The sequence below is a fragment of the Misgurnus anguillicaudatus genome, chromosome 14 (genome assembly GCF_027580225.2).
Source record: "Misgurnus anguillicaudatus chromosome 14, ASM2758022v2, whole genome shotgun sequence".
Taxonomy (NCBI): domain Eukaryota; kingdom Metazoa; phylum Chordata; class Actinopteri; order Cypriniformes; family Cobitidae; genus Misgurnus; species Misgurnus anguillicaudatus.
Window position 1 is genome coordinate 25530054 of NC_073350.2, and position 13255 is coordinate 25543308.

At 36.8% G+C, this 13255-nt stretch overlaps 1 protein-coding gene across 7 annotated transcripts in view; it reads left to right on the forward strand.

The window, feature by feature from the left end:
* The window catches only part of ttbk1a (tau tubulin kinase 1a), a 42823-nt gene that overhangs the window by 18931 nt on the left and 10637 nt on the right, over nt 1–13255 (forward strand). For 6 of the 7 annotated variants that reach the window (XM_055183536.2, XM_055183534.2, XM_055183538.2 and 3 more), the window contains 7 exons: nt 3575–3640; nt 3735–3827; nt 3937–4062; nt 4930–5081; nt 5902–6106; nt 6294–6466; nt 6915–7446. In XM_055183536.2, the coding sequence (XP_055039511.2) occupies nt 3575–3640; nt 3735–3827; nt 3937–4062; nt 4930–5081; nt 5902–6106; nt 6294–6466; nt 6915–7446 (1347 nt within the window). Of the gene's footprint in view, nt 1–881; nt 965–3574; nt 3641–3734; nt 3828–3936; nt 4063–4929; nt 5082–5901; nt 6107–6293; nt 6467–6914; nt 7447–13255 lie in introns of those variants that run through there. The other variant, XM_055183539.2, reaches the window with a different exon arrangement.

Here is a 13255-nt window from a genome sequence, read left to right on the forward strand (position 1 = left end):
TCTGTCTCACTCTCTGTATGTATGTCTGTCTGCCTCACTCTCTCTCTCTGTCTGTCTGTCTGTCTGTCTCACTCTCTATCTGTCTCACCCTCTGTCTGTCTGTCTCAATATCTCTGTCTATCTGTCTGTCTGTCTGCCCCACTATGTCTGTCTGTTTCACTCTTTGTCTGCCTGTCTCACTGTCTGTCTGTCTGTCTGTCTGCCTAATTCTCTGTTTGTCTGTCTGTCTGTCAGTCTGTTTCATTGTCTGTCTGTCTCTCTCTGTCTTTATGTTCTCTGTACTCTGATTAGTTTTATGCTGCAGTGTTTTGGCTGCTCTATCTCTTCTACAACCTTAAGCTGGTTTAAACAGCAAGCAGCTGAAACCAGCTCTCCATAACTTTAATTTACGACGGGCTGTGATTTTACCTCTCCAGAGAAACTTCTTAACTTCTCATTGCAATAACAGAATGGTTTATGAGATGTGGCACATTTATGAGATGAATAAATGAATGAATGAATAATTAATTTCAGGATTGTAAATAGCCTCATGTGTACTCAGAAGATTACATGTTGCCTCTGTTGGAATACATACAATTAGTCTCTTATGTATTTGATAATTAATAGTTTTATTTTTATGATTAAAAAGTATGTACTTTTAAATACTTTTATGATTATGAAGTATTTTAACAAGACTTTCGTTGTCTTTAAAATATCTTTCTTCATTCATTCTTACATTTTATTTTAATTTAAGTCATTTTAGGCAAAATTCTTTTTTTTCCAAGTACATAATTACATTGCATGAAATCATTTATTTGATCATTTTATATCTGCGACCTGGCATTTTTTCTGATTTATTATTTGTTTGACCATCTTGCTTTGTTTTTTTGCAGTTGGGGTTTTAAGTTATGACGTGCATGTCTGACATATTTCTCCATCTGTTCCCTTCTCCCCACACACCCTCACCAATGGAAAGACTTTCATTGTGAGTGATTACATGAAGTTTTCAATCATATTTATTTGTTTATCCCTTTCACAATACACACATTTTAAGGCAGCTTTACAGATAATGCATGTTTTCATGTTATTTTACTGACTTATATATTATATCATGTATATGGGTCATTCTACAGAAAAGGTGGAATTCGAGTGATGGAAATCTGCTTAAATGAATTTCTTATAAAACACCCAAAACTTCTATAATAGCATTAATAGGCTTGTCAAATCTATGAATCCGCAAAATGGGGAGCTTAATCTATGTTTAATTTTTAATACATTTTAATAAAGAATCCATGATGTTGTATCTTCAATACCTGACAAAATGAGAATATAATAATAGATAATGAATATAATAAAACTTATAAACTTTTTTCCATCTTGTTTTGTTTGTATGCTTTTATGCTGGTCAGTTAAAGGAATAGTGCTTAGGAAGTACTCATTAGAGAAGACGGTAACACCAATGACTGTAACACTAATAACAATTTACTGAAAAAACAAACATTTTAACAAAATGGCTGCCATGAGATGTAACAATCACATACTTATTCAGTATAATGTATTTTTATGTAAAGATCTTAACACTCCCAGCTATAAAAAAGAGTAACACTAATGACATCCAAAAAATCTTCAATCTGTCAAAATTCTTAGATATATCATGATATTTTTAGACAAATAAGGTAAGACATCTCACAAACCTTTTGCATTACTTCACTGCACTTCGTCCACTGACCTCTTGCCCCAAGAAAAACTTCAAAGAGCTGATGCATTGTTTCAAAATAAAGGTGCTTTGGGTAGGGTAACACCAATGACATAAATTTGGGGACAAATATTTCTTTGATATTATTCATATTAATAGTGTTTATTGTTTACCATTTCAGTGTTGTAGTAAATTCATACAGGGTTAAAGGTAAATGTAAATTAGATTTGTTTTATAAAAAAACATGGTTTTAAATAAAAAGTACATAGTCCAAATCTATGTATGATCAAAGGGACAGGGCAATTTTCAGGACCAGGCATTAAAAAAAAAAGTTTAAAAAAGGACAAAAAAGAAAATTACATAAATAACTCTCTCATCATTAAGGACAGTCTATATTTATTAAATATATATCATTATGGGATTATTGGGTCAAATTAAATGATTAAGGGGTCTGCAAAAGCAAGGGACAAGCATTTCCACCTTTTTTGTAGAATGACCCATATATTTATATATATATGTATATTATATGTACATATATGTATATAATAATGCAGTTAAAAGAGCCAATGTTTTTTACAATAAATTAGCTGACTTAAAAGTTTTGCACATCACATTCATTTCACATTTTGTGAAAACTCACGAGCTGGTCTCTACAATTTGCAATGCTACAGTATTAGTCAATTACCTTTGTCCAAATTTAAAGGATTAGTCCATTTTCTTAAAATAAAAATCCAGATACTTTACTCACCACCATGTCATCCAAAATGTTGATGTCTTTCTTTGTTCAGTCGAGAAGAAATTATGTTTTTTGAAGAAAACATTGCAGGATTTTTCTAATTTTAATGGACTTTAATAGAGCCCAACATTTAATACTTAACTCAACACTTAACAGTTTTTTTCAACGGAGTTTCAAAGGACTATAAACAATCCCAAACGATGCATAAGGGTCTTATCTAGCGAAACGATTGTCATTTTTGACAAGAAAAATAAAAAATATGTACTTTTAAACCACAACTTTTCGTCTAGGTCCGGTCCAGCGCGACCTCACGTAAATGCGTAGTGACGTAGGTTATTTTTATTGTCAAAAATGACAATCATTTTACTAGATAAGACCCTTATGCCTCGTTTGGGATTGTTTATAGTCCTTTGAAACTCCGTTGAAAAAAACTGTTAAGTGTTGAGTTAAGTATTAAATGTTGGGCTCTATTAAAGTCCATTAAAATGATAAAAATCCTGCAATGTTTTCCTCAAAAAACATAATTTCTTCTCGACTGAACAAAAAAAGACATCAACATTTTGGATGACATGGTGGTGAGTAAATTATCTGGATTTTTCTTTTAAGAAAATTGACTAATCCTTTAAGCATAGCTACTTTTTTATAACAGATGTTACCTGTCATATTATTAAGTTAATTCGAAAAAATAATTAGTCTTGACTGCATGAACAGGTTGGTTAGAGACTCCCAATGGGACAGACACACACACACACACACACACACACACACACACACACACACACACACACGCACGCACGCAAAGTCAGACACACAGATACAGTTACCTGTGAGAAAGGTGTTTACCTTTGTTTCGCGTGTTCAGTGTTCTGTAAGATTAGAACATTGCCTTCAGTCCCTGGACAGAATCACGGCATGTTTTCTGTACTTCATGTTTTCTGCACTTCATGTTTTCTTTACCGCTGATTTTATTAAAACAATAATATGAGTCATAATACATAATATTATGCTTAGTAAGAATATTTTTATCTGATCTGTTTCATTTTACCCACATGTATGTGGTTATAACTTTTATTTATTACAGTGGACTACAATATGTTTTATAATCATGTATTATTAATTTATTAATAACAGCTTTATCTACTGTAAAACGTTTCCTCTTTTAGCCAAGAACTGTTGCGGGCTTTCGAGGAACAGTTCGATATGCATCTGTTAATGCACATAAAAACAAAGTGAGTGTGTAATTGATGTATTTTATTACAATGAATTTTTATTTAACAATGTACTTAACATTCACTTGTTAATTTTAATGTTCTTTTTTTACAGGAAATGGGTCGCCATGATGACTTATGGTCGTTGTTTTATATGCTGGTTGAATTTGCTGCTGGGCAGCTGCCGTGGAGGAAAATAAAGGACAAGGTATCCCGTGCTTTGCTTGCATGCATGCTTAAAAATGTTTGTCTAATTTTTCTTTAATTCTCAGTCAATGTACTCTTATTAATATCCAGCATCAAACTCATTCTTTTAGGAGCAGGTGGGTCAGATTAAAGAGCGTTACGACCATCGGATGCTACTTAAACACATGCCATCAGAGTTTAATGTCTTCCTAGAGCATGTTTTGGGCCTGGACTACTACACCAAACCCGACTATCAGGTAACTACAGTTTTGTAAAGTTTTTACAGTTGTGTTAAATACCTTTGGATACCTTCAGCAAATGTACATATTTTATATTTTTACTAGATAAAACTTAGCATGACCTGACAATAAACATTACTTTTTAGAGAAGTGGTTCACAACCTTTTTAATTTCATGATTGGCATGATTACACAATGTAAATTTGTTTCAAAAAAACCCAAACAACAATATAAATATCTTGATTTTTGGTTGTTTTAACCTTCGTTTTGTCCTATTTTGAATAACTTTGTTATTCTCAAGTCCCCTTTGAAAGCTGTTGAGGCCCCCCTTTGGGCCCCGTCCCCCTAGTTGATAAACACTGGTCCTAGAAGATTTATTAATATTAGTTAATATTACTTTCAACACTTACTAATATTTTACATTAGTTTAGGCACACTGAAAAAACATGAACTAACAATAAACATTAGTATTTGCATTTACTGACATTAACAAACATTAAAGGGACACTCCACTTTTTAAAAATATGCATTTTCCAGCTCCTCTAGAGTTGAACATTTGATTTTTGCAGTTTTGGAGTCCATTCGGCTGATCTCTGGGTCTGGCGCTACCACTTTTGGCATGGCTTGGCATAGTCCATTGAGTCTGATTGGACCATTGGCATCGCGCTAAAAAATATATATATATATATTTTCAAAAAAAGTGGAATGTTCCTTTAATAACTGCTGTAAAAATGTATTGCTGTTCATTAAATAGCAAATGCATTAACTCAATGTAAGTCTCACCTATTTCTGCAGCGAATATGTTATTGGGTAGTCTTTGTATGCAGTGAAACACAATACTATTGATGTTGTGGTACAGATTTGGTTTATCTTTTCCTTTGTTCAGCTCCTGATGTCAGTGTTTGACAACAGCATGAAAGAACGCATCATCACAGAGAATGAGCCGTATGATTGGGAGAAAAGTGGGACGGACTCCATGATCTCTGCCACCACACCAACCGCACAACAAAACACGCGGCCTACCGCAGCCATGATTGGGTGAGGATCACATGCACGGATGAGTAGTGTGTATCTGGCTCATGGATAGCTTGTTGTGTTTACTAATGTGTTGAATATTGACATGCACAATAATGCACACATACTTGCAACCTGACTTCATTACTAGTCGCATACTTGTCACATCACAGTCGCAAAGATGGAAATGAGACACGCTTACAGTATATTTAAATGCTCATACTATATTTGTTATATTTGTTATGAACAAGAAAGCTTGCAGCTAGTTTGTATGTTTAGGGATGCGAGTGCTCACATCTGCTTGAAATGTCACTGAGTTTTAAGACTGTTGCAGTTGTTGAATAGCAGAGCTGGATTATTGCTCAAGGACATGAAGAGCATTTTACCATGGCATATATACGGAAAAAAGGCAGGTTACTGTTTTTTCTGATGCTTTATTTTGAAAACTCTTGCTGGCATTTACAGAAAATGCTCCTTGCAGGTAAAGTGTGTGTGGCACTAACCGGATTGCAAAAATTGAAATGGTTTCTTCTAATCATGTCCCACCCTTGTATTATATCTTAGTCTAGCCCATTGGATGAGCCGGACTTTGACTGTAGGTTTGTGTATTCCTAAACAAACCTGAGGGACTGAGATAGCAGAAAATAATTGATGATTAAACTACACACTTCACTATTTTTCATATTTGACGTAGCGAACAGAGAAGACAACAATCTTTGATATAAAATCCCATTTTAGTGCACAATTGATTTTTTTAACAGAGACATTTGAAGGTAATTTTAGTTAGTTCAGTTTATTTCATTTTTTAATTGAAATTGATTGTGATCTTTTCTTGCTTCCGTAGGGTGTTAAATGTGACCCCTATGCCAGGTGACCTTCAGAGGGAAAACACAGATGATGTTGTGCAGGACGAGCACCTGAGCGATCAGGAAAATGCTCCTCCAATTCCCTCTGGACGGCCGGCTGATGGCAGCCAGTTGCCCACAGATGCAGATGGATGGGAAGAGACAGATTTTAATCGCAACAAGCTCAGGATTAACCTTGGAAAGGTCCCCTTAATTAATTTGCTTGTGTATCCTAAATATCCCAAACATTGTTTATAAGTTAAATAATTTTTTTGTTTGTATTTTTGTTTGTTTTGGTGCCTTTTAGACAAGGTCACCCTTAAAAAGATAAAGAGATAAAATAATGATTTCTAACTACTGTAACTACAGTCTGATCCTTGGTATGTTTCAGGGAGGTCAAGATGAGGAGGGTAATCGAGGGATGTGTCCTATGTCACCACAAAGAGGAGGGGGAACTTTGGACTCTCCAGGTGTGCATTTACACTCGCTCAGGTACCGACGGGTCAACAGTCCTGAATCGGATCGTTTGTCTACGGCTGATGGACGAGAGGGTTACGGGCAACGGTGGGTAATTTTTTTTTCATATAATCAGTTTAATGCAGAATAATGTCCAATGCAGTGAACTCTTACAGTAATACAGTAGTTTATCCAGATAGAAAAATTCTGTAATAGTTTCAAATGTTTTCATTTTTTTTACCCCATACCTGTTTGCAATGTTGGGAAGTCATATACATATACATATATAGTAATTTGTGATGGCATGAGGTTGGGTAAATAGGAGCATTGTAGTTTGGGTAAACTATTAATTTCATTTTTGCTGGGAAAATGGCAGAAATTGGTTCGGATTATTTTGTATTAATATTAATAATTATAAATATATTGAAGAAGCATCTTTTTATGCGTCTCAAATGTATACTTGTACCTCCATATTCTGCTCTACATGTAACAAAAATGTAATCTAAAAGTAATGTATCATACATCACTATAAATTGTGCAATTTTTCCTTTCTCAGAATGGACATCATGGGTTCTCCATCTCGACACATTTACTCTTCCCAGCCCGCTCAGATGCTGTCCGTCGAGGGTTGCCGCGGTGACCGCGGGCGTAACGATGCTTCTGTGGATCAAGAAGCCCACAGCAACGCCTTCATCCGTTCTGTCCCGCTCGCAGAAGAGGAGGATTTTGACAGCAAAGAGTGGGTTATTATAGACAAAGAAACAGAGCTAAGAGACTTCCACCACCTCCCGGGAGCCGAGCCCACCACATCCGGCACCACAGATGAGGAACCGGAGGAATTACGCCCTCTGGAGGAAGGAGAGGAGCGGAGGAGACACAGGGGGACCGATCCGTCCGTCAGACCCAAATTGTCATATGGTGACCGGACTACAAGGGGCATGCTGCCTCTTACAGAGGAGGAGGCATCCAGAAGGAGTGGAAAAGGCCATTCGACATCAGCAGAGAGCCCGGTACAGTCACCCTGTCACTCACTCCTCTCCGGACGGCCACGGCGACGGGAGTCAGACAACAATGGACCTCAGAGACAGGTAAGATCATACACGATTATGATATATACCCATACTAAATGTCTCAGACTAAAATGTGGTGGTTTAGAAATGAATAAAGTTTGAAAAAATTGATGGTGGTACCTGGAAAGAAGAGTTTGGCTTCTTTCCATCAATGTTTTCTTCTACTGCAGAAGCATCAGATTTATTTATGTCCCACTTTAGAGAGTAAAGTACAAATGCTTAGTCTATTCCTGGAAACTAGGTTTATATTAAAGTCCCCCTGTGTTGAAAATCAAGTTTTTATTGTTGTTTATATGTCTATATGGTGTTCTAATATGATTCAAGACAAACCAAGTTCATCACTGAACACCACTGCTGAGTATTTTTTTTATAAAATTGGAGTTTTACAAAGACAGACTCAAAACTGCAGTTTGAATTTCCCATGGTTTCTTACATCACATGTAACCAATCGCATTCAGATTGACGGTTGGCCCACCCAGTCAGAAGAGACACAAAATAAAAGCGAAAGAAATCACACATAACTTATAATAATCACACACACTCATAAGCGCACGCACAGATGCGCGTTTCAAAACACAGAATCTCTATGCGCTTGACAGGACACGTACACCTAAAATTATCTTGAAATACCACAGTCTTGGTAAGTATTCTCATAAAAACAGTCATTTTTCTCTTAAAGTGAACGCAAACAGTTCAGAAATAAATCAGGTGTTTGTTAGTATATGGTTCCTTGCTTATCCGGTCTTAAAGTGGCAACACCCTCAAGAAATCTGCTTATGTTTGTGTCATTATGTTAATCAAACAACAGAAGACAAAAGGAAAATCACTTATGTAGCTTTTAAAAGATTATTATATTTCATTTACAGAAGGAAGAAGGCTGTCTTATTATTCATATGATTCGGTTTCTGTTCCTAAAAACTATTGTTATACTTTATTTGTAACTTTGTTCTTTTCTGTTTCCATATGTGTATAATTTCTTGATTTGTTCTTTTATTTTCATTATTTCCATTTTTTGCTGATCTGAAAATGATTTGATTCATGACTCAAAAAACTATGTAATTATGTTATTTAAGAGTAGGCATTGAGGTCCACTCTATTTCACCAAGGTCCACCCAGTTTAAAATTTCTGATCACATCAACACAGTTGAATAAGTGGATCAGTAGTTTGAGATATAGATTAGAAATGGGCATTTTTTAATACTATATGAGAATATTTGAGCTTATAAAAAATTAATATTTGAATATTCGTTTATTTAAATTAAATGTTTATTAAGGCATAATTATTTGACGTTTTATGTATTTCTCATTTTGTCACGATTTCACAAAATTCTTATAATTAGGAAATATTCCCAAGACACTAAATTATATTAGCTGGTGTGGTTGACTAGAGACGGGGCCAGTTGGACCAGTAAAGAATGAATAAATTACTGTCACAGGGAAAACTTTTCCATCTGCATCATATTATGATGCTCAAAGATTAGTTTATCCGAGGGGCAACCTTCTGGTCTCTATAAAGCCAATACGGAAGTGATTTAAACTGCAATTCATCAACTGGCCACTAGAGGCTGGCTCCAAAATGGAGTCAATTCCCATAGACCTCCATGTTAAAATTTGAACTTTACAGTAGAAAATAATATGTTTACAGCCTGGTACAAAAAGTGTTTTTGGTCTATATAGCTAATTTGCCCTTCATAACTACTGTGAGGGAGGTGATTTTTTTGTAATTCATCCGTTTAAATGATATGAAGCCTTAAACTTCTGCATAATTAAGGGCGTGGCCACTTGAATACGGGGTCAACTGCCACTGCTGTCACTAGAGTCGAGCTAGGTGGGCGTGGTTTCAGCAACCAGCCACCTCAGCTTCACCCATTTCCCCCCTCTTTACCCATTTTTCAGTTATCCGTGAGTCATATGCGGTAATGCGTGGCCAAGATGGCAAAGGCAGGCACCACTTACTTTAAGCTTCAAAAAAGCTCTTCACAAACCTATGGGTGACGTCACGGACTCTACGTTTATATTTTTTACAGTCTATTGTTTTAACTGATAATATGATAGACGACAGGGGGACTTTAAATCATATACTGTATAGTGGATGTTTCATTTATTATAGATGAGTCTGTATTTATAAAAGACATTTAACACACCAATTGTCAGCGCTTTAATTTAGCAAGGTGTGTGCCTATATCTTCATCTTCATCTTCATATCTCGCTCTCTCTCTCTCTGCTCTTTCAGCCTGTCACTCTTTCTTTAATTCACTGTCTTGACACTCAGAGCCATGTCTCATCTCTTCTTTTTGACCATCAGGCATTAAGTTTTCACATGATTTGCTACTATATGGTGACTTTTGTATGTGGTTTTTGGAGATGGACTTTGTTTTATTTGGTTTTGGAATGCAGTTGTCACTCTCCTAAATAACAAACTCTTTATGTACAAAAAGGATTATATGATAGCTTTATTCAGTTTATATAACATTTTCTTGAATGTTGTTTTTTGTTTCTTTTTCTTTTCTGATCAAATTACTAAACCACAACGTTTGATTTAAAGGTGCAGTGTGTCATTTTCAGATGGGTCTTTTGACAGAAATGCAAAATAATATACAAAAATATATTATCAGGGGTGTATAAAGACCTTTCATAATGAACCGTTATGTGTTTATTACCTTAGAATGAGATGTTTTTGTCTACATACAACAAGGGTCCCCTTACATGGAAGTCGTCATTTTGGGCCACCATATTTCTACAGAAGCCCTTAACGGACAAACTTTTTACTAAGTACGATGATGACATCTTTGTACAGTGGTGGCTACAGTAGCTTCTCTATGTGTTTCAAAAGCGAGGGGTGAGCAGTGGACTGAGCCATTGGTTGCAATTCACAATCTCACCACTAGATGCCGCTACAAATGTACACACTGCACCTTTAAGGGTGGTGCATAAAGCCAGACTGTTTATGAAAATATGAAAAACTTAAGAGGCTTTGACTTGCATGTAAACTTTTTTCCACTTTGTAGAAAATACAGAGATATTTATCGTATATCGCCATTCATCCCTAAATGACCTGTATATGTCAATATCGCCCAGCTTTAATGGGTGTCTGGGACTCTTTTCAACACTGTCTTTATGTTTTTGACAATGAACGTGACAGGTTTACTCCTGAGTGTCTTAATGATTTCCTGAAGTGCTTTGCTTTGTTAAGATGCTCAGCAATAAACCTTTTAGTAAAATTCTGCAGAAAGTCACATTAAAGTTATTCATTTTCATATTTTAATGTTTATCATCTCTCATACTCCAAAACAATGTCTGCAAATATTTCAGCCGGCTCCTTAACCACTAGGTTGTGCCAAATGACTCCTTAAAAAATGTCCTAAACAGAAACTGTAACAAAACACACTCACACACAAATGAGCATTTTTGTTAGGGGCATATGTGTACCGAAACTCGCCCCTTATTGCTTCGCTGTAAACACGGTCACGCTCACAGCCTTTCCAAGCTGAACTGAGATTGCCGGATTGTCTCTCTTGTATATTAGCCAAAAGCTCAAATCAAAACAGATGGGGATGTTCGTTTTCCCAGCAGTCTTCACCTTTTAAATACCCACTGCTTTTGCTCGGCATTTCGCTCTAAATCCCGTATGACTCGTTGATTTCACCCAAGGAGAAAATACGAAGGCTGCCGCTGGAGCCGAAGAGCGAAAGAATGTTTGCGGTAAGCACAGTTTAGGCTGGTCCCTTCTGTACCTGTTTCATAAACTTGCTCATTGATTCCTTTTTCTGTTTGTCATCATTTTATCCATATTGACCCATTTTTATCCATGTGTGTTTGTATGCCTGACGATTCATTTTTGTTGTTGATGTACACATTTACCGCAACGGTTTTGTGATGATACCGAAAGTTGTGTCAAATTGTCCCGGCTCATTGTCTTGTACATGGGCACATACGGTGCATTTTTTGAGAGGTGGATCTGCATCAAACAAATAAAGAGGCTTTCGATTTCCCAAACAAAATAAAAAAGCTAATACCCCTTTAAGCTTTGTCTCTTGTGAAAACGTGTTTCCAGGCAACCCATTGTAGGTCTGTGTAACGAAAGAGACTGTTCCTCTCTTTCCTGAGTGTTTGGCGTTCTTGTCACTGCATGCGACTGGGGAGACGGCTTTAATGTTACAAATACAAATCCTTAGCCAAACCCTTTTAACTACAGCACGCGCTCTTTCTGGTTTCGTTTCAGTCGGATGATGACAGGCCACACTCGGGTCCCCGCTCCAACCAACTCCGACGTCTCGCTTCCTACGTCTTCTCGTCGTCCACGTTGGAGACGGAGCAGTACCCTCACGCCGGAGGATCCTTCATCCAACGCAGCCGATCGGCCGAAAGCAGCCCCGCTCACGGTAACATGCAGTCGGGCTCTAGGCGACACCCTCACCTGCAGGCTCCTGGAAGTCCGCGTAGCCGGCACAACATGCTCAACGTTTCCCGGCTGCAAATCCAGCAGATGCTGGCCAAACTTATGAACAAGAACAGCTGAGGAAAGCCAACGTCATCTCTTCTGTAATCTCTTCTTGCACACTGATGTGAAAAACTTCTTGAAGGTGGTTTTTAGAAGAGAGTTGATCATTTACGATGCAATAAAGGGCTGTAAGAACGGAATGGCGCATTAAAGTGGTATGCCACGTTTTTACAGTACGTGACTTTACTGTTCATATCTTAAAGTTTCTGCGGTATGAACGATTGCTTTGGTCGATTCAAGAGTTAAAGAACCCTAATGCAGTATTTTGCAAAGTTTGAGGATGCCAAAATTTCTTCATTATCTCTTGCGTGTCAGCAAAATGGTAAAGATTTACAAGGCATTTGGGTTTCCTCAGCTGCAACCCTGGTGGAACCACATAAAGAACCTTTAGGCACTTTTTTGTTTTTTTACAGTAGCCGTATTATGAACAAGACTTTGAGGCACTCAAATATCTTATCTATATATACTAGATGTTAAGGGTGTCATGATTTCAATTTTAAATCGAAATCGATCAAAATTAAGTTAAAAAAAATGGAATCTTTGATGCTGCCACGCCCCCATATCACATTCGGTCGGCTTGCCAAGCGGGGAAAAAAACACTGTTGAGTGCTGCGAGTCAACCTCCTCTAACTTAGCTAGCTACAGCCAGTCAAAAGATAGCATGGCAGATGCATGAGACACCACGCAAGATGCTCTTTACATGGGAAACAAAAAAAGCAAGCGCTGCCCGCTTTTAGCCGAACTTAATCAGAACAGAGCACAGCAAAACCGGTCGTTTCTCTGAACTGAGATCTGTTTAAGTTTCACAACAACTTATTTCAGTTATGAAAACAGCATTTAAACATGGCTTATTGGGTTATAGTCTCACAATCTCGTCTGACGGTAATAAAAGCGCGTTTTTAAGGTGCAAAGTACTGACAGGAATGTTTATCTGACAGGAAGTTTTGTTTTATCAGGTATGTGCGTGTACCATATTTTTCCACTGGAAGCACGACTAACATGGCAGGGGCATCTCCGGGTTCAAGGTCAGATATTATATTTCATAAAAGTCTAGGCTAAAAATTGCATACAATTTTTTTGTGCTTTCAAAAAAAAAAGTAAAAATCGGGAATCGAAAACGAGGATTTGGAGAATCGTGACACCCCTACTAGATGTATATAAATAAATATTTCAACTAGGGACGGACCGATATAAAATTTGTTTTTTTGCCGATACCGATTTAAACTGACAACTATTGGCCGATACCGATATTTAACACTTGTATACAATACTTTACATTTCTGCATCAAATTATTTTTACTGAACATGGATTGAATCTATTTAACA